This window comes from Takifugu rubripes, chromosome 16, assembly GCF_901000725.2.
Source record: "Takifugu rubripes chromosome 16, fTakRub1.2, whole genome shotgun sequence".
Classification (NCBI taxonomy): Eukaryota; Metazoa; Chordata; class Actinopteri; order Tetraodontiformes; family Tetraodontidae; genus Takifugu; species Takifugu rubripes.
This window is the reverse complement of record NC_042300.1, coordinates 5,551,003-5,573,439: the sequence shown is the minus strand read 5'-3', so window position 1 is coordinate 5,573,439 and position 22,437 is coordinate 5,551,003. Positions and strand designations below refer to the sequence as shown.

General features: G+C 44.8%; 1 protein-coding gene across 2 annotated transcripts in view; it reads left to right on the top strand.

The window, feature by feature from the left end:
- Positions 1 to 5,676: 5,676 nt before the first annotated feature.
- runx2b (RUNX family transcription factor 2b) overlaps positions 5,677 to 22,437 on the top strand; it is a 35,494-nt gene continuing 18,733 nt past the window's right edge. Inside the window, 3 exon segments of one of the 2 annotated variants that reach the window (NM_001032643.2) lie at positions 5,677 to 5,861; positions 6,077 to 6,200; positions 21,817 to 22,079. In NM_001032643.2, coding sequence (NP_001027815.1) covers positions 6,143 to 6,200; positions 21,817 to 22,079 — 321 coding nt within the window. In that variant the 5' untranslated portion in view covers positions 5,677 to 5,861; positions 6,077 to 6,142. 2 annotated transcript variants of the gene reach the window in all.

Here is a 22,437-nt window from a genome sequence, read left to right as displayed (position 1 = left end):
ATGCAGCACGGTGCTTTCCACGACGAGGAGAACCGTAAAGTTTCAGTGAGGTGAAGAAATAGCGGGAGAGCGGTATTTATACACGCACGCGTCCAACTCCATCTACTTAGCACACAAATTAAACCGACTTGTCAGTGAGCGTTTAGAAATCATCGCTTGGGTCTCAGTGGGCTCTACTGTTTGAACTGCAGCGTAGGTAGGTAGGCACTGTTTATCCTGGACCGGACCCTTGATTAAAATGAGGAATGGAGGGAAAAGAACAACAAAATGGCTCGGTCTCTCGGTGGTCAGCCACAGCCTCTTCATCCACCAATGATCTGACTTTCTCCTCATTTTATTTTTTTTTAGATTGTATGTAATACCAACTGCAGGAGCTATTTTTAATGTGTGTTTAGGTTGTGCGCTCGCCATTCGATATTAAACATTTCCCCTTATTACTTAAAGGCCGACTTTATTTTCCCTCAAAGCTGTGACTCCAAAAACAGCTGACCAGACACCACAAGAAAGGGCCTTAAGTCACTGGAAGACGTAGACGCCGCTGCTAGACTCCGAAAGAAAAATATCTACATTTCATTAAGATCATACTTTTACTGCACCTTAACAAACATTTCACATGGAGCATCAACATCGTCCTGGCGACACGTCGGCGCTGATTAACTTGTTGCATTTCCACCGGTTTGACCGTTAGCCCCCCGCTTGGCTCTCGCTAGTTTCTACGCCTGCAGGTCGCCGTCGCAGCTCGGCGGCGCTGCGAGGACGTATTTGCTCTCACACCAGCGGCGCACCGGCCAACAGTAGCTGATTGCAAGTGGTGTTTGTTTCCAATGAAAGCATGTTAATTTGGGCTTGGCCACAGTGTAAACTACCTCGGTGTTTTACAGATGTCGCCTGTTAAAGTGAATCACTGTACCTGCCTGTTTGTAGCGCCCGGGCCAATGCGCTGCCTGGCCAGAGAGAGTACACAACACAAGCCAAAGGGGGCTATTAATAAGCCTTTCCTTTTCTAATGCTCCAATACCTCCACATGTGTAACGTCTGCTCCAGGCTAATTATGTCATGTCATTTTTAGCTTTAGCAGCGAGACAAATACAGGCACCATTATCCTCATATATTTTTCCAGAAATAATCTGAAGCAGAGAGAGGGAAAAGGGCCCTCTGCAGAGTTCATCTGCCGCGACGGAGACGGACCTGCCGTCCCCGGCAGCGCTCTGCCTGGACGTGCTAGTGATAGCATGTGCAGCTTTGAACATGCTCCAACACACGATACTTCTATTATGTTTCTGCGTGAGCTTGTGATAACAAAAGAGAGTTAATTTGAAGGTGTGTGGTCCTGAGTGGCAGGAGAGAGGGAGAAAGTGTCTGGCAGGGTGGGCCCTCGACCACAATCCTCAGGGCAGACTTTGGCCGGAGCTCAACATATGACCAGGCTCTTCAGTTCCTCTCTCTCTCACCCTCTCGCTCTCTCGCTCTCTCTCTTACTCTCTCTCACAGACACACACACGCGCACGTACAAATAGCAACAGCAGAGCACGGCCACCAGTGAAGTAGCAGTAATGAATGAAATCTTATATTCCACATCATATCCATGCCTTTAACATATTAAATACACATTTAAGAATTGTTTGACAGCAAGAGCACTCACGGTATAATCTAAAATTGTCTGTGCAGCAAAATGAAGGCTTCACCACACTGGCAATATATCCCTCCACAGTCTCCCTCGCTCTCTTTTAAACTCACAGAACTCAACTTTTTTTTTGCACTTTACGCTGTATTATTAAAAATGTTAAATCCATTAAAATGCTCATATTAACTGTCTCTTCTAACAGTATCACAGCCGTCCAATCATGCCAGAATAAATTCAATGAATGCCTTTAAAGGTGAACTTTGTTTTGGCCTAAACTAGTTTTCATTTGCATGTTTTCTGCATCAGGTCCGGGGTTATTTCAGTTAAATCTCCAGACGTTCTTCCTGACAAAAGAGGTCTTGGTCAAGGTTTCAATGGCGGTTTGTTGTGGTTTCCTTAAGGTGGGCGTACCACTGACCTAACTGAAGGTTGGGCAAGTAAAAGTCAATATTTGGCCAACGTTAACTAAACTTTGTTACTGTATCTGGGGGAAACATCATCCGTTTCTTGTAGCTTAAATCCAGTCAGAGGTCGTGCGGAGATATCCGAGACGACCTACCTCAGGTTTTCACCATCAAGGTTGTTTATCACATGCCACGCCACCCACGATGTTATGGTTCCTGCCGTGTGATCCGGGTTTGACATTCAGGCTTTATTTTTCATTCAGTATTTGAGATTCAGTCACAGCGTAGAAGCTGCTGCGCATTTCCATCAAACTGTGCAATTTCCCGGAGCTTTACGAAACGGCGGCGCGGCAACAGACTTCGTTTACAACAGCCCAAAAATATTCCCTGCATGCCCTTAAATGTTATTTAAAGTTTCTGGGTGTCAAAAAGCTGATCTTTAATATCTTTGCTGCCACTCCGCTGATGTAAAGCACGTGTTTTAATGAGTATTAAAGGACTTTTGAGTGTATTTAGCGTGCATGAACTGCACAGATGTCAGGAGCCATTTCATTTGTGAGTGGATGTATGAACTTTGTGCGTCCGCAGCATCGGAGAAGTCCTTCCTCGAGGATTCTGTAAGTTACGCTTGCAACTTAAGAGGCATGTTCTTGTTTTAGACAGCAAATATTTAGAAAGCAGCGAGCCAAGGAAAATGTTTCGCTGCACAGAAATAAGGTAGGTGGTAAAGGCTTGTGGAAATGCTGTTGTGCCGAGTTTGGGGGGTGTTTGTGTTTCAGGTTTAGCATTTTGATTCAATTTGGGATTCATTAGGCTCTGAAATAAAGTTTAAGATACAACTGTCAAATGATGACGCCATGTTTACATCGTTGTCTGAATGGTAAAAATGTGTTTTCCTTCACGTTATTACTTCATTACTTTAACTTAAACAAACCTCCCATCCAGAATATTTTATCTTTCTTCTAATTGCTTGAGAGAGAAAAAAGCTTACACAGCCTAATTTACTGATTGACCTGATTTGGGTTTAATGTAATAAAATGTGCATTATTGATTTTTATTTGTTTTATGCAAAGGTTTTGATGTACAGCCCAGTTTTCCAAATGATGCATTAGTGTGTAAAAGAGGAGGAATAAAAGAATGCCAGTACTTCACGTGACTGACAGTGATGTATTTTTAATGTACTACCATGTTTTTACCATCATGAGTAACACAATGAACCCATTTACCTGCGAGACGCTCCAAGTTTCCCAGTCTCTTGTTGTCTGAATGTATCTGAAATGTGTGTGCTACAAACTACAAATATTGTCCTGATCCCACAGAATGAGAAAGATGTCAAAATTTACTTAAGTTTTACAGTATTTAACAGTAAAAACTTACTATAAAATGCAACGCCAAATGTTACTTTTAGAAATAATGCAGTCAGAAGACTGTTTTTGAAGCTGTTGCGGTTTTCTGAAACGTCATAAAGTAATCGTGGTGAAGTCAAAATGTATTCCTCCTGCACCTAACAATAATAAACAAGTTGAATAATACTCTGCCTGGATTATAACGGAGACGCTGCGTCTAGAATGAATATGGAATCAAATTTCCCTCTATAACTGCAGACCAGCCAATACAAGAAAATATGTACAGTAAAGTCGGCTGCATTCAAACCCTGCAGACAGATGAGTCTCCACTGACAGTATCAAAAAGAAAAGACACCATTCTTCTCTTTCACGCCTCGTCATACTTGGACGGCGTAAACGCTTTCAGACCTGACTGAGCTCCAAGTGTCATTCCACACATTCTCCTCCTGTCCTGACACCCCGTCTGTGTTTTTGATCTGTTGAAACAAACACCTATCAAATATGATCAAACGGGCTGTGACGCTGCACGTGTGAGTCTGTGAGTCTGTGAGTGTGTGTGTGTGTGTGTGAGTCTGTGAGTCTGTGAGTGTGTGTGTGTGTGTGTGTGTGTGTGTGTGTGTGTGTGTGTGTGTGTGTGTGAGGATGATTCACTGTTTATTGTCATGAGCTGTCTGCCATGCTGTTCTTGTTACTGCTGTTACAGGAATCACACCCATCTGTCGCTTAATGACAGTCAATGAAAGCTCCATTCAGACATGAGCTGCTGCTCTCACAATTTTTAAAGTATGTATATTTTTTAATAAATTAACAAAAAATGCAATGGTTTATTACAGCTTTATTATCGACAATATCAGCATGAATTAATTGCCAATTAATTGACATGAATAAAATACCCCAAATACTTTCATTTTAGTTTGTAATTAATGTTACATTTTAGGATAATTATTATGGCTCTAGCCCCAACCTCATGTGCTCAACTGTACTCAGAGGTTTGTGTCCTTTGCACACAGTCACAACTTCTAGTGTTGAAATAATTCAACCAGACTCATTCGAAGCTGTCATGGAAGAGCTGAGGTGATGCGCCCTAAGTTTCTCTCTCTCTTCTATCTGCCGTTAATAACCGACGCCTGCATGTTGCCAGGATCGTTTCCAGCCAATTTTGCTCAATTAAAACCAAAAGAAAACCAAAATCAAAAGAGATACGCAATCCTACTGTAAAATAAAACTGTCCTCCAGATGGAAGAGAAAACTTAAAAAGCAGCTGATAAACAAGATAAAAATTAAGCCAACCAAAGTGTGTGCACATGTTGCTACTGCATCGCCTCAGCCGTAGCAGGAAGAGGGAAGCTGACACTTTGTTGTGCACCATCAAAACCTTCATTCCAGAGCAAGAGGGTGGATTGGTGTCATTTAAAACAAAGTTATGGTAACGCTTTGTTCTACCTGGTAACAGGCAACAAAGTCACTGGTTAGATTGCTGACATTATTGAATGAACGCCAACACATCTGCTGTCCGCCTTAAAAAAGTGAAGAACTTGGAGAAAAAACAAATTCGGGCTGCTGAAGTGACATTGGAGCTGCTCTTTAGACACGTTCGTCTGTAAATAAGCAGTTTCACACCACCTCCGTTGTCTCTTCACACACTCGCCCAGCCTCTCTGTCTCTCCCTTTCACCATTCCCTCTGCTGCACATATATACACAGTCAAACACACACATACACACCCAGTCTCCACGCCAGCCAGCCTTTCGCTCCTCACTCACACCCTCAAATCTTACCAAGCTCAACTCAGACAGGAGCAGCACAGCCGCCTGTTAAAGGAGCAGCAGAGTCAGAGGGAAGGAGGGATGAAAGAGTGAAGGGAAGAGTTCTGCACTCCATATGCTGAGAAGGCAAGGGCGGTTCAACAAGCAACCCCCCACTGAAGCCGCCTGACTCATGGGAGCATCAGACCGCCGATGCCCCAGAGAGGCTGCGAACACTGCTGAACCACGCGTCAGAGAAAAAGGAGGGAAGACAGGAGGGGGAAAAAGTCAGAGGAGAGTAGAGGAGAGGAGAGGAGATTAGAGGAGAGGAGAGGAGAGGAGAGGAGAGGAGAGGAGAGGAGAGGAGAGGAGAGGAGAGGAGCGGAGGGGAGGGGAGAGGAGAGGAGAGGAGAGGAGAGGAGAGGAGAGGAGAGGAGAGGAGAGGAGAGGAGAGGAGAGGAGAGGAGAGGAAGCCACAACAGTAGGCTGTCCCCTTACAACTTCTCTGCTGTGATGACATCACGGGGCATGTGACCCAGGCTCTCCAGTGACGGCACATGGAGGGCAGGAAAGAGACGAGTTTTAAAGCTGGTGCCTTTTGGGTTGTGTGAGGGCTCCGCTCGCCTCCCAAACAACCACAGAACCACAGACGTGCGGCTCGGGGTTGGTCTTTGAGGGCGACTTGGAGTGTAAATGGTTAATCGTCGCAGGCCAGCACCAGTCACAAGGACGGCACTAAGCGAGTAAGTACGTTCCAACCACACTTGCCAAGCAAGCAAGTCCGACAACATCTGATCCATCCGCAAATGCGATATTTGCCTCTGCAATTTTTTTCCTCTATAAAACCAGACCTGGTCGTTACTTGTGGTCATCTAAATAGTTGATATGTAAAAGCATGTCTTGTGGATGGCTTTTCCATTTTTTTCCCAACATGACACGCTGCGTGCTCTCGGTTTAGGACGTGTCAAGGGTCACGGAAACCACAGAGGAACAAAAGTGGGGCTTGCGTCAACCAGAGGCAGCTATGGCATCTAACAGCCTTTTCAGCACAGTGACACCATGTCAACAGAACTTCTTCTGGGGTGAGTACTGCTTTGCCAGTTCCTGTTGTGTCTAGAGCCGGGTCACGAGCCCCCAGTCATGGGGAGGACTGGGGGTCAGGTGTTGAGATTGGGACAGAGCAATGATGGGAGCTTGATTGGATCTAATTTGTGTCTAGTGGTTGAGATCAGACGCAGCATCACTGAAGGAAAGAATATCCAGTGCATTTAAAGATTCCACTATTTACTTTAGGTTGTATTTATAAATATGCCTAAAAGGGTAAGATGACATGTTTGTTCAACATACCCTCAGATTTACAAAGCGGTGCCATCGCAGACCCGAAAAACAAAGAACACGGGTGATATTTCTGACAAATGTAAACAGACGCTGCGCAAGACGGTTTACAGTTGGGCATTGAAACAAGATGTGGGGAAGACTGGATTCTCTGGGTGTCTCTGCGTCGGGTATGAAGAAGCTCTGAATTTATTTTGGTCTCCATCACGGTCGTTAATTCATCAGCAAAGAGTTCTGCAGCTTCCAGGGAGAATTTATGTGTTGTTTCGGTGGACGGGGATCTGGAAATCAAGGACGGAATCTTATTCCCCAGCTTAAAATAATAATTTCAAGCTGATGTAACTCTCCAAAAAAAAAGGTAGCATGCACTCAGATACTATAGAAATTACAGAACACTTTCGGTTTAAATGACCTCCTCCCGAAGTTTGAGATCTCGCGTGGATTCGATTAAAAAAAAAGACCGCAAAAAATTCCATCCCGATGAACAGTAGCGGTTTCGTCTTTACGCTATTCAATGACCCGTGGAGCCCGTTTTTGCAGCCTTTTCAAGATCTGCTGTATTCTATTGTGACAGCTGTTTTACACTACATCTAATTTAATCAACAGAATAAACGATGTTTCAGCTTGGCCAGATGATTTCTCAAATTTAAACAAACATTTTCTGCAACGCAAGAAATCGACTGGCTCGGTTTAATACCCCTCCTCTTCTCTCTCCGCTCTGGTCCATAGCCTCCGCTTCTGTATCCAAATCAAATGTTTAAAAGATGTTTTTAAGAAGTCGCTCGGTGGTCAGACACAGCTGTTCCCGGGCCTCTGCTCCGCACAGAAGCAGAGTGGCTCCTAATACGCTCTGAAAGCCGGGAGAGAGTGAGCGCTCTTCCACCAATCACCACCACCTATTACCACGTTAACCCCTGACCCCTCGCTGTGTCTCAGGGGTCGCGGGCGCGGGGGAATGACAGGAGAGGAGAGGAGCAGCAGGAAATTGAAAGCATGCTGCCATCGAGGCGAGGAGAGTCAGAGAGCAGCAGATGTTTGCAGATGTTCAGGTGGAGGAGCTCAGATAGACGGTGGTTGCGTTGGCGGTGCTGTTGGGCGATATTATTATTGTCACATTTAATGAACATCTGGGCTGCAAATCTGTCAGTGCAACCACAAAAGCCACCCTTGATGGCTTTAATGTGAATTAGCAAGACCGCCAGTGCTTTTTGTCGTGATTATGAAGTATTAATTAAATGTATTTACTGTAGGTACAGTTGTAAAATCATTATTTTAACGTCATTAAATGTTCACACAGTGAAAACGCATTTCTTGAACATTTTTGTTTGAGAGGGTAAAAAAAGAGAATCCACAAGACTTTAAAACTAAAATAGGAACAAATTTACAGTGCAGTTTATTTGATTTCAATTTTTTGAATTTATGTTTTACTGACCTCCATTGATTAAATATGAGTTCCTCATTTGTAAATTAGGAATATTCAGATTTTCCTGTTCCCACATTTTCCCGACACCAGACGGTCTGCTGAGAAAATAAGTCACAAAGTAATGTTTTGTTTGTTAGAAAGCCACATTACTCCATCCTGTCTGTCAGTGTGCGTTAAAGGACATTCGTAATTTAGGTTTCGGCAGTAAAGTCAGCCAACCCGAAGTAACCAGGCGAATATCCTCAATTGAGAAAAAAGCTGCCCATTAAAATTTATCCTGCCATTTACGTCATCCTTTAAAAAAAAAGAAAAAAGAAAGAAATCTAATTCCCTCAAATGCATTTTATAACACTTCAGACTCCCCTATGGGGAGGGCCGAATAATCCTCCACTTGTGTGGCATCCACTCAGCCCCCCCGGCTTCTGTGGGAAACTGCATTTTCTATATTACAAACTTAATTCCATATAGACAATTACACCACGGGAGCAATAAAGTTGTGCAGTCATGGCACAGAGGGGGAAAAAAAAAAGGGCGCTCACACAGACAGACCCGAATCAACACGATCAAAAGAAAAAGCAGGGCGATGTGGGTAAATATCCGAAGACGCCGAGGGGAAAACTCTCCCCAAAGAAAATCTGGGATAATTTGCAGGGAAACCGTATATGTGTTTCAGAAAAGGCAGCTTCTGTTGCATAAGTGTTGCCTTAGATCTAACCACAGGCCTGCTTCTTGGAGACATCTTAAAAGTGAACCAGACATCCCCCCCCCCCCCCAGCTGGGGGGAGACCTGAAGCCCACTCATCAATAGGTAATTTGAAAAAGCCAGGGGGAGAAAAATCCGAGCGCTTCTGGCTGCTACTGTGCAGAGAAGACTCTTCCCTTAACTCCACGCTCAAAGGAACTCTATTTAGCAACGCTTAATTGTACCTCTGAGGCAAACATGTTATTTAATCCCAGCAGGGTCATATTGATGGAGTCAAACGGTGCTGTGTGTGTTTGCACTCTGTGCCAGCTATTAGGACTTATTAGTGCTGGAGCTTTTACATAATTCCTGAGGGTAATCAAGAGGGTGCAGAGAGTTAATGTGATCAGTCTTTAATCAAAGATAGATTAATTGGTCTGTGTTTTCAGCCGAAGGTGCCCTAAAGTGAATGGCGGGCTGATTGTGGCCGCAAATCGGCCGTAGGCGGCTATTTAGGTCGAAATGTGAACGTTATGGGAACAGTGTAACCTGTGATTTAAAGGGCCTGAAATAGGTCAAAAGTGGAGGAGAAAGTTTTCTGTGTTTTTCTTTCAATTTGTACGCTTCTTTGAAAAGCGTAACCATTGTTTTCCCAAAACGGTGATTTAAACAACAGTTTTAATCAGAAAAGTTAGAAAAGTGATCAGGATCAAGAGGTGTTTTTATGTGGCTTCGACTGCTGCACTTTGTTACCTCTGAATGACAAAGTAAATAACATTTAGTCCAACAAAATGAAGCATTGCGGGGTTATTCAAACACGGGAGGGACGCGGCCCGAGTGCAGCTTGAGGTTACATTTGTTGCTGTTATGAAGACCACCGCCGTGGCCCCGAAATCAGTGTAGACGCTCACGCTGCCCCCTGTTGTATCTGAAAGACTGAGGGATAATTGCACTTTAATGATCAAGCAGCTATTGATAATGAACTCAAAATAATTTTCCTCTGAGGAGCTATAAAGAGTGTTTATATGTGTCTTTTCTCATTAAACAGCTGTAACTGTTAAATGCCTTCGCAATGACACACGCCAAATTAGTGCACTGTGTTTTTTTTGTGGGAGGGGGAGGCACGCATCATAATGAATTTTGAATGCGTCATAATTGCCACTTAGCTCAGTGCAATTGGGAGCTTTTAATGCTGCTCCGTGCTAGTTTCACTCTTAATAAGATCTCACAGCCCTTCATTCGTTTCAGCGGCATCCCGCTGTGCGAATTACTGTTATCCGCTATAAGCCCTCAGAGAGGAAGTAACTACCTAACACGTCGAAAATTGGTCTATCTTGGAAGCGCTTCACCATTATGAAAGAGAACACCGGTGTTAAAACCCAGATTCATAAAGTCGGGGCTTTGTTAATGGCCTTTCTCCTGTTTTATTTTACTACTTCGTGTCTGAAGATGTCTTTAAGTCGAGACCACAGGAAACTTGAACGGCATTGTTTTGCATTCCTGCAAAGCAGCCGATCTGGCTGTGCCCCCGCGCTCTCTGTTTCTAAAAAGGGGAAATATGGAGTGTTGAGCCTCCTGGATGTTTGGGTTCAGCCTGAAATGATGTGAGTGAGAGCGTGGCCGCAGCACCTACACAAGGCTCTACCTGTTCTGCCCCCACGCTGGAGAAAAGGGCAGGTTTTTCCCCTTGTTAGTTTAATCTTAAAGGAATGCGGCGTCCCCTCTGACACAGGCAAAACTCCCAAATACATATATATCTAACCCTACTCATACCATCAGGTCAGGAAAAGAACAGGGATTTTTAAAGCACTTCTGATCATTTGATGCTTTAATTGGCCCATTTTCCCCAGAAGTGTGAAGTGGAGTTGAATCTTTTTTACTCAAGAAAATGGTGAAACGAGATGATCAAAGCATCAAAGTGCCACGGCGAGCCCTGACTTCAGCTCGCTAGCTTGTCCCAGCTTGTCTCCAGACACTGATATCATCACTTTTGCACCAGTGCTAATCATTTATCATGCTGCGCATTTGAAAAAGTCTTGTGGATAAAGTCTCTGCTTTTTAAACAGAGTTGCCTGCTTTGGTGATGCACAGCGTCGTTCATTTGTCGGTGAATCGCGCCGCTTGATTAATGATCTTACATAAACTGGCACCTGGAACCAATCCCCTGTATGTAGCTCCCCCTGTGCGCATTCCACACAGCCGCATGTTCAGGAAAGGTCGGACGGCGAGTGTTGCGCAGGAAGCGCAGATGGAACCGGGGTGGGGGGCTCGGAAGTAGAACTAAACAGAAAGGTGTGTGCAGTAAATGGAACAATAGTTTGGAGGTGCATTGAAGGGTATGGGGTGTCATTAACAACAGAGAGGGCTCCGTCTCCTAATTTACTCAAATTACCTGCCCACACGGTTGGCCCCCCGCCAACGCCGAGGTGTGAACACAGGAGATCAAATACACCTGAAAATCAAAGTGCCCACCCACTCGGCAACGCCCACGCAAGCGTTTTATGGTGGTCTGACAGCTCTGACGGCCTGTGTGAGCGGAGAAGAGAGGGCTTCTTTCATGTCAGGTGGAGAAAGAGGAGGACATTATAGATGTGGAGAGACATTTAAGAGTGGGGATGAAGAAACATGTGAAATATATGACACAACTGATGAAGATGGGGGGGGGGGGGGGGGTGGATCCGTTCAGCATCTGTAAGGGGCGACACAAGGTCGCTCTTTCAAAGCACCTCACATATGGCCCCACGGGGGCGGCCATTTTACCGTCATCTGTCCTCCTGCTTTTCCTTTTTCCCTCTGCTTCCTCCTTCTCCCACTCACGTCCTTCCTTCATCCTCCCCCCTCCTACCCACGCCTTCAGGAAAAGGGTGATGACAAATGTGGCGGGGCGGACGATGCTTTTTGGTCACCGCAGTAATCACAACAGAAGCACGGTTCCACCTGCGGCACACACGCTCGCACATGGAGACGTATTATAACGTGCACAAGACACTGAAATTAAATATGCCCAGGAGACAGGAAAGCAGCCTGGACAGCGTGCGTAGGTGTGTTTGGTGGGACGCTGCACTCTTTGAACTGTGAATAGTGTGTAGCTGATATTGACAAGTCTCTGGGGAAGGTAGAGAAGCTAGAAATGACAGCTCTTGTCTGTAAAGTGGCCTCCAGGGAGAAAGAGGGGGAGAAGAAGCAGTCGCATAATTGGTTATTCGTAATCTGATATATAGGTGGACAATTGTAAAGCCTGCAGCGTCCAACTGGTGTGTGGCTTCATTTTTAGCATATCAGATTTCACTTCAAGGAAATTTGATGTAACTTATTTCTCCTCTAATAATATAGATACGCGCTGAATTGACAAGGTGTGTATAATTTAAGTGCAAGGTGATTCCGAACCGTGCGATCTGTAACTGTTCCGGCTGGCGAAATGAAATGTTGGCTGTTTTCTGGTTTCAAACTTTGTTGAAAACGCTCAAGCGCGTCTGTTCGACTCTCGCTGTGAGGAAAAGAGGAAAAAAAGTGGAAAGTTTCCACCGGTTTCTGCTTGTACAGCAGTGTTACGGCGCTGCAGAACCCCCCCCCCCCACCACGTTACATTTCAGGTTGTTTCAAAGGTGAGGGAGGCTGCCGTCTCCTGCGAGCGCCTCGCTTTGTGCCGATCCTCAAGCTGTTCCAGTTTACACACATTCGAACCCTTCGCGCTGCCGTGTGATCAAAGGCTGCAGACGTACGTACATATTGTCTGATCCCCGCTGGAGCTGTGCTCTGTCTGCAGAGTACCGTCACTCACCCAGACAGCTGCCCTCTTACAGTCGTCTGTAGTTCAGTTTGTTGTCGCTCCTAAAAAAGTTTTCCGTCAACTGTTGCGCTATTCACTCTATTTTCTATCTTTCACCAAAGGAAATAGGTCTCTCTTCTTGTTTTTCTCTCTTTCTCCCCCCTTTTGGACGGGGACCAATAACAGTCCTTTTCCACTTCACTCCTGGTGCTGAATGAGCAAAGGAGGATCCCAGAGGAGCAGGAATATTTTATTAGAGTGATATGCTGAAAGTTGCTCTCCGCCTCTGCCTTTCTTCCTCTCTCCTGTGATGGATTTTAAGGATGCTGCAACAATTCCGCGTTTGAAAGGAAACAGCTAGCGCAGAGCAAAGGCAATTCGGAGTTAAATGACAGACGGGGGGTGCTCCGGTCTTTTGATTCGCGTTGTTTTCTATTCATTTCTTGGGGAAAAATAAATAAATAAATAAAGCCCAAATTGGGGCAGAAAGTAAGCACTTCCATCCCAGGAGAGTTTCTCTGAGCATAAACAAAAAATAGCAGCCACTTTTTGCTGACATGTGCTTTTTAATGTGGGCTGGGTCCCTCTCTTTTTTTGTGAAGGTAGCTCCTTTTTGTTTTCTTATTTATGATGAAGCTATCATTCCAGGAAAGACGGGCTGCCTTGTGATTTATTGTCATTTAAAGGTGCAGCCAGAACAATGAGAGAATGGGTGATGACAGATTCTTGAGCTTAATTAGAGGAAAATTAGAGAACAGTTTTAGTTTAAGGATGTTTAAATGGCCTCGGCAATTCCCGCAGAGTTCTATTTCTTGTCTATTGTACAAAATGTCACTTTCAGATAAATAGTGCATTACACAGATGATTACACCTACGCAGAAACGCATTTGTGCACGCACGGCGAGACTGATACTTCAGCCTTTTCCTGCAGGGCCGTGCAGAAGCAGCAGAAACAGAAGAGTTGGTCTCTCTGGTAAACAAACACTGAGAGGCTGCTGGGAGTCTTCACGGGGCCTCCAAATTATAGTCCCGTTAACCAAAGTCTCCGAGCCAGCCCCTTTACTGCTGCACACACATACGCTCACATCACATGCATAAACGCACATAAGCACATGCGCCTGTGCACATTAAAGACGCTATGGAGGCACACTTTAAAAGCACATATACAATCAGATTCTAATGGGACCTTGTCTGCACCAGAGCAGAGCCAAGAGTAAAAGATTTTATAGACATAAGACAGACCGAGAGGGGAACAGGCCCTGAGGGTCCATCATAAATATTACCCAATCATCAGGCTCACAGCGTGAGCCAATTACTGATGAAGGGAAAAAAAATCTCTGGCAATGTGAACACGGGCTTAATCTTTACAGCTTTCAACCCTGTGTACCTGTATTATCTTATTAAGTGATGAAAGTTGCTTGTCCAGGGCTGAAACGTGCCTCAGAGCGCCAACGGTTTGGTGATTTGTGTCAAACGTTTGCCCATTTTGCACAGTTTGATCAGTATTTTTCAGGGTTCCCCCACCCTCCGATTATCTGTGAGCAACAACCAGAATGGTTTTGCTTTTTCGGATGACATGAGAACATATCAACGTGATCTATGACTCTCAAATACGGTTGAAGCATTTAAGAGGATCAGGTCTTGGGAAATTATTTACCATAAATCTTGTGCCTCCAGAGGTGACACCATAATCCAGGCAGATAATTTAATTTTCAACCCATAACCACATCCTACGAACCCGTCTGCCAGCTCCTCTCTGTATGTGTGATGTTGAAATTATCTTATGATATAATGCCGCACCACAGAACACATTTTGTTTGAACGGCTGTATTTCAACAGCTAACTGATGTTCCCCAGGGGAAGCAAGTGAGGAGACTCCCCTCCCGGGAGTCGACCGAGGTGCTATAAACCAGCATCATCCTTCCAGTCAGAAAAGAAATGTTCCTGTCCTGGAATTATGGTCACGTCCTGCATTTCTGTGTGGAAAAAACAGGGTCATGGTCACATGATCTGTCATTATCTTCTGTGAAATCATGTTTTCCCTAAATTTTCGTCCTTTCTATCTTTTCCAAAGATGACTGGAATTTATCTCTGCCTGGAAGCTACGAAAGCGAGCGCCATCCTAAGTTGCATGTCGTGAGTCATTTTCTGACCAGTAGCCTAATAGGCTCAGGGTAATTACAGGCTAAGGTTTTGGGCAAAGGCCACTCTGCGACTGCGATGCATCAGCGGAGACCGTCTTCATACATTAACTCTTTCGGCTCAGAGCAAAGACATCCAAGACTTTCCCGGACAGATTTGACATCCAGGGGATTTGAATGGAGGCTCCAGGTTGCGAAGCTCGGGCCCAATGTCTTGGAATAGCCCCATTTTGGATCATATTCAGGAAAAGGTTTTTAATATCCTGTTTATCTGATTGGCTGTTGTCTCGAGTCTGGACAAACTGACTTACAAATTTAGGCTTTTGACACTGATTACCCCCCAGAAGTGAAATAGCGGAGCCATGCCAAGACTTTCCCGCATAGGTCCACTTTCTGTCAGTAAAATAAATAAAAGCGAGTCTGGCAGAAATGGCCAAGCAAAACAGATAGTACATTTAATACATTTTAAACAAAAAAAAAAGGTATATGGTACATTTCAAGTTGCGGCTCTACAGTGTCTATGTTTAGGTCTGTGTGCAATTGGGCATCTATAACAGACTTTCCCCTCCCTCCTTCTGGCGCTCCTACATAGGTTTTAACATCGCATTTGGACTCGGTGCACCTGGACCCCCCCCCCCCCCCCCCCCCTACCCTCCGCCTCCATGCACATACACTGTACACATGCATACTTTCTAACTTCCTTCTTTTCCTCCAGTCTTGAAACAGGAGCAGTGGAAATGGGCTCGCGATAGTTGATAGCCCCCCTGCGAGTGCTAGTCTGGGCCGCAGCCTGCTCGCCGCTCCTTGCGGAGTCACTCTATCTATCTCGCTTGAATCGCCATAAATCATCCTCAATCCTGCTCCACAGACGGGCAGTACAGACCGAGATCGTCACCTATAAACCCAGGGTTCATTTTATATTGTATAATCTCAATGTCTCAGTGCTCTTGGATACATGAGAACAGCATGTCTTGCAGATGTACTATAAATATTTTGATACTATCCGGCTAGTTTGCAGAGAGGAAGCAGACTGGTGAAATACACAGAGGAAGGGAAAAGTGTAAAGAGGAATGTTGGCCTAGCCCGGGTGTCTGTATTGTCTTTAGCACCTACAGAGAGTCTCGGTCCAAGAAAAACGCTCTTTACAGAGTTCCTGTTCCCAACCGAGGTCCGGTACCGCTCCCGGATACGCCGCGTTTCCTCCAAGTCAATCCTTCAAACGGGTCTCTGAGGACGGGAGGCTCATTGTTGTGATTAATAGCACGATCAAACCTGATTGAGTGATAGACTGTTTGAAGAGAAAACCCACAGGCCTTAGGGACACTCGGGGCCCCGAGTCTGGGAAAGCCATCTCGAGGGAGGGTCTGATTGGTGGAACAGCGAATTTACAGCGAACTGCTAATAATAGCATAGCTGGGGCCATAGCTGGAGAGCATGTAGCAGGGCAGTGAGATACCTGATGACTTTAGAGATATTTTAAATGTGCGCACGTACGAAAGCGGAAAATCTGAGCTGTCATGTTTGTGCCCTCGCCCCCCGGCGCTGTCACACCACCCCATCAAAAGAGCCACACTCCCACACGGAGAAAATCCACAAAGTCCTGGTGCTGTGACAGCAGGTGGTGTACATCACGTCAACATCTGAAGGTCCCCTGGCAGACTCAGCTCCAACTTGCTCAGATCTATCATTGAGGCTCTTTAATGGCAGCCTTCATCACGTATTACTGCTTTATTTTCTCCTCTCCATCTCCCAGCCCACAGAAGTTCCTTTTTTGTTCCTATTTTTAAGTACAAGTGATCTCAATTAGGGACCTCCATGAAGGCAGTAGGCGGCAGACAGTCAGAGCAATAAGACCAGAGAGGAAATTGTCTTTATACCCTCCCTCCCTCTCTCCTGCCACAAGCAGTGAGCAGCCACCCCCTTCGCAGCTCTTTTCCATGCTGCTCTCTGCCCGTCCAAGAACAGAGTGAAATATCAGACGGACCCTTTCTGCATGTTTTCTCCTCACTGAGAAGTACATACATTAAAGCTACCTCAAACTCTGACCGCGGAACGTGCCGCCTTGGTCCTCGCAGTTCACCGTGATGTCACAGGCTCAATGACAAACAGCCATTAAGGGCTTAACACTGGATCCTGGATCAGTGCGTGGATGTGATACGGCCAGGCTGTGGCGATGAGGTCACGTGGAGTCAGGTTTCTGCCAGATGACCTCGCTGTAGTCCTGTTGGTTCACAGGTCACACGTTCGAGCCGACTGACCAGTCAGGCCAGTTTGTTTTATGGAGCTCCGAGTTGGTTAGTTTGAATATTTAGCTGCCTAGGCTGGCGGCTATGTTGATTGGTTAGCTGGCGCATTGGCCTGCCAAACATGGAAACATCCCGTTAGCGCATGAGCCCCGTCACAGCCCTCCTCTACAAAGCTATAATTAGGCGTCTTGAAAAATGCACCACTGTGAAATGTAGCTGTAATCCCGAGTCTTTAGTGGCTATACTTTTCCCCTCCAATGATGAGCGTATTTGGAGCGGGAGAAAGTGCTCTTTTCTGGTTTTATTATTTTTCGATGTCAAGGTCAGACAGTAAGTTTGCATATGGATGCTGGGATGTATCAAGCTGGTTATAAAGATACTTTCCCAATATTTCCCTTCATTATCCCTTAAAGTGAACCAACAAATACTCTTTAAGGGGTAAGAACATTACTTTTTCCTGGTAAAAGTTTTCCTTTTGAAAAAACTAACAATAATGTATACTGCCATAAAAATATTATTACACAAGCACTTTTAATGGAGGCAAAGGGTCACATATGAAAGGGTTTGGACACAATCCCACCAATATTTTGTACTTTACACTTAATATTTCAAGTATTTCCATTTGTATGGACCTAAAACGCAGCCAAAAGTGAGTGAAAATTGAGTGTTTTGTCTTCACTGAGTCATTTCTTTCATAGAACTAAAAGTCCAGTTTACATTTATTTACGTGTTGTGGAAGCAAATGACTTACCAATACAGGACCATTGCATGGAGAACAAAGGTTTAAAGAGCAAAACTCACTCTGACAAGTAGATAATAGATATAGCTAATATTCCAAACGTTTCCCTTCATATAAGACATAGAGCAGAGAAAAGAGAGAAAATATGGAGATCTGTTTTTTAATTACTTATGGGATGTACATGGAACAAAAATGCTCCTTTGTCTATTCAAGCTTAAAGTACTGTGAGAACGAATAACATGTCAACATCATTTTTTTTTTAAATTCCAAATCATCTGGTATTCGTGACTTTATAGCTAACTTTTTCATGTTGGAACAGTCTGACGATCAGACAAACTGAATGTCCTACAAGATTACTACTATAGTAAGATTAAAGTTAGGGACAATTCCATGGCTTCTCTTTCATCCCACAAGTATATCACTATATTTGTTGTATAATGAAGACAGAATGTTCTTTACAGTAATTTTCAAATATAAAAGTTCATGAAGTCATGTTATATTATTGGCAGTGTTCATTGCAACAATTATGAGGATGTTCAAGTTAGAATAAATGCAACCAAGTTCTTTGTTGTGCCCAACATCAAGATCAAAGCAGTTAGTAAGTCCGAAGCTTGCTATCAACCTTATCGGCAGCCGCGTGAGTGCATCGGCGGTTCGCACTCACGAAGCCAAGTGGAAACCAGAAGAGAAACTTTCATTAAACGCTTGATCTCAAGACAGGAAAAATTAGCCAGATAGTGTCAGCTGAGTCTGATTTTTATTGAAAACAAATAATTGAAACTGAGAGGCAGAAACACAATATGCTCATAAATCATGAAAGGCACATCCTGTTCGGTGCGGTTCGCCGTGGCTCCTATAGTCACTTCTGCTGTGAAAAGTCTCCAAGCCAGTGTAACACAGTAGATGAATAATACCAGATCTGAGAGAGGATGCAGCTGTGCACCAGGCGAGCAGCAGCCACACAACCAGCAGCTCCACTCTCCACAATATTAAATCTGTTAATACCAACCAGGGTGGGGCTGATTTTTTTTTTTTTTTTTTGACTGAGTGGTGTATAGTCTGAAGTATTAATGCTTTCTCTGGTGTTTCCCTTCCATCGAGTGACAGATTTGAGACTTTCTGGCTGACAGAGCAGCAGAGCAGCAGGCCTTTCTGTATGAACACGAGCCATATCCTGTTGGAAGCCTGGAGACAGATGCTGGCTGCATGGCGGAGAGGCAAAACGGTGTCAGATGGGGCAAACGTTCTTTGATGAGCCAAGCTCGTCAAGGCCGGGGTGGCGGGAGTGTGCGCGCTCGCACGTGTGTGTTTGTGTGTGTGAGAGAGAGAGAGAGAGAGAGAGAGATTCCCTTCCTGCTGCTGCCTCTGGTGGGACAGGCTGCAGAAAAGTCAAGATTGATTTGTGTGTGTTGAACGTCTGCATGAAACTGGGATGTGAAAATTATATCATAAACTCCTTGAGTGAGAGACAAAACCCAGTCCCAGCATTTCAATTCAGACATACAGTATACATTTGAGCTAATTTGGCTGATGAAATTGATTCGGGGATTATTATTACTACATCCCCAACATCGCCTCAATTGAATTCCACAACAGCATTATGTTTTCCACATTACCTCGGAGATATTCGGCAGTGAAAAATCGATGTTATCGAAGCTGAAACTCAACCCCGCTGGAGCGGCCGGCTGCACGGCTCTGCGAGGCCGTGTTTATCACTATTACAGATTTAATTACTACTATTCACATTTATCCATCCATGAATTGTTAGTTGATCTTTGGAGAATGTTGGACAATGTGAACCACATTTCTAGCATTTGGGGAAGGAGCGAGGGGGGGGGGGGTGTAACTTAATCACTCTCTTTCCCCCCTCCACCCTGTCCACATGATGAGGTGCCAGATGCATGTCAGTGCTTTTCAAATACATATATATATATATATATAAACCGAGAGCTGCAAAATATAATCAAAACCCTCACAGAGGCCTCTCAGTAGTTCTTTCTATTTTGACCCCGTCCCCAAAGTATCAAAGGCCTTTGTCTTAAGGAGTTGCTCCTGCAATAAAAGTCATTTTTGGAGACACGGAAAAGGAACACACAGTGGCAACACAGATGCTGCTGTGTGATGTGGCACTCAGAAAAAAGGGAGAGAAAAAAAAAGGCCTCGTTGGGAGACAGATGGGTAAACAGGGAGGAGGGTGGGGTGGCTGATGGGAGCCAGCTGAGATACGAAGGCTCAGAGAGGGTAGATGATGCCCTCTACAGTAGACAGAGGGGGGACAGGCTGAACAGGCCTGCCCACCGTCAGGCAGCACAGTCATGGGTCCCACTGCTACTTTTATTAGTGTGAAACGTGATTATGCTGGGATGTATTGGCTACTTTTCATTAGATATATGACAAAAAACCTTTTCTTCATTCAAGTTTAGAAGAGTTGTCACTTTTTTTTCTTGCATTATTTAATTTGCACTGTTGAAAGAAGCATGTCATTTTTTTAATGATATCACACAGTAATAGCAAAAATATATTAGATGATGTTCACTAAAGATGATGATGCGGGGAAAGGGATCATGAAACTTCTTTATAATGGGCACTACATACTTTTCATTTAGTCTAATTCATTGTTGGGCTAAATTGAGAATCATTTCATTTTAAGATGCTGATTTTAAATAGTAAATCTAAAATGGTCACCACAAGTTCTAGCTTCAGAACACATTGCTCTTATGTTCCAGTTTTTCTTATATGTGAGCACATTTTTGGTCTAGAATTGTTGCTATTTTGTGTTACGCAGCAATTCGATCACTTGACTTCTGAACTCTCCACCTTCAAGTCCTTTTTTATGCGTAATTGTCTTGTGTCCATGTTTCTTGGTCAAACATCGGGAAATAAACGTCATGAAACAGACTGGGCGTCATTAAGCGCACTCCAAGGGTCACCTGTGTGTTCATTTGAACGCAGCTTCATGCTTTTATCCAGTTATCATCTGTGATTGGTTCTCCCAACAAGGTGGTTTTCAATAATTACACATAAATAAAAGCCAATGCATATAATAATAAAAACATATTTATCTTTAACTCCTATGTCCTCCGCATCATATATCTCCGGGGATTTCTTCACATGGAGCTTTTTAGGTGGGTTTTTTGTTTGTTTGTTTGTTTTGGGGTGTTTTTTTTTTTTTTTTTGCCAATTCGACTGGTGTCAGGAAAAGGCGCCAGTAAAAGAAACGAAGCGTGTCTGACTGGAAATGTCCAGAGCGCGCAGACGGTCTCGAGCACCCGCGACATGTCAGGAGCAGAAAGTGTATGAAGTTTTCAGTAATGTAAAGAGAAAGGTGTGAGGTTTCACCCTCTCTCCGTGTAGGTGTAGACCTGTCCGGGAGCCTGCACAGGCGTGATAGATCACGGCGGAGGGACTGGTTCTGTCTCCAGACACCACGTGTTGGAGTCGCATCAGCGCAATAATTGCTGGGCGCAGGAGCTATATAAACCACAAAAAGCCTGAGCACGGGAAACCCCGGCCTCCAAACACTAACCACATTCACGGCTACAAAAACGGGATTATATTTTCCGCCTCCTTCATCTCGCCGGCGAGTCCCCCCCACCCCCCGACTTCGTCAACCTTTTTCACGCAACGCAAACCTGCGTCACGACCCGAAGACTATACGGGGGGAAATATGGACTATTTGTAGGCGTCTCGTAGCTATGAATTCGTCTGTTAACTATTGTTAAAGTTTCTTTCATTTGAATCCCGCGTGCGTATGTGTGTGCACACGCGCTTGTGTGCCTGTGTGTGTGTGTGTGTGTGTGCCCGTGTGTGTGTGTACATAGCCTGCGGGCTTTCAGAGAGGCTTTCAGTTCTGCACAAAGACTTCAATGACGCACCTGGAGCTGCGCTTTGACTTTTCTCGAAAGGAAGACAGACACAAAAAACTTTTTTGAGCATTTGAGGTGGACTGTTTGACTTTAGAGGTGTTTTTTGTAACTGAATAGCCTGCTAGACGCCCGGACTTTCATTTCATGTTATTTATATCCGCACCGAGCAGCTACGCCTGCGTTGTAGCGCATGGACGCTTCCAGGAGAAGTTTGGAAAAGGAGTTTGTCGCTTAGAACATCATCGGGGTTTTTCAGGGCTCTGTTTGTCTTGACGAAGAAGTGTATTTTTTTGGTCTTTTCAAGGCGACCGCTGAAGTTTGTAGTGGAGAGCGCGCTGCCTGCGTGCGCTCACAGCCCCTTTTTTTCCGTTGGCAGACGCGCTGAGGTTCAGCGAGCAGCGGCGCGCATTCCCAGTTTCTCCCCGAGTTTGAGAGAGTTGGGTGAGACTTCGGTGCCTGTTTTATAATCCACGCTGTTGTGATGCGAATCCCCGTAGATCCCAGCGCGACTCGGAGGTTCAGTCCGCCGTCCAGTAGCCTCCAGCCGGTCCCAGGGAAAATGAACGATGTGAGCTCCCCGACCGGGCAGCCGGACGCGGCGGCGGCGGTACCCAGGCTGCGTCCCCACGAAAACCGCAGCATGGCAGAGATCATCGCGGACCACCCAGCCGAGCTAGTCCGGACCGACAGCCCGAACTTTCTCTGCTCGGTCCTGCCCTCCCACTGGCGGTGCAACAAGACGCTACCTGTCGCGTTCAAGGTGAGTCCCGTCTCTGTGACGCGTTGCCAGATTAAGAGGTAAACCACAATGTGATTCCATGTGCAAGCGCCAACAAATTAGACCACAAATTGTTATAAGAAATTATTTTCTTTAATCCTTAAAAACACACCCTTTTTATAACGTCTGCCACTCTTGCACTGATGTTTCTGTCTGGAGGGAAAAGTATGGCGTTAATGTTTAAAGATTAAAAAAAAAAAAAATAGGGCCACACGTATTAATGAGTTTTAAATTAACATTGTAACACAATAAGTGTAAGTTAAAAAGTAAAGAAATAATGTTCATTGTCATTGAGATGTCAGAGAAGTTGTGTATTTGAATTTAATGTTTCCCTTTAAAG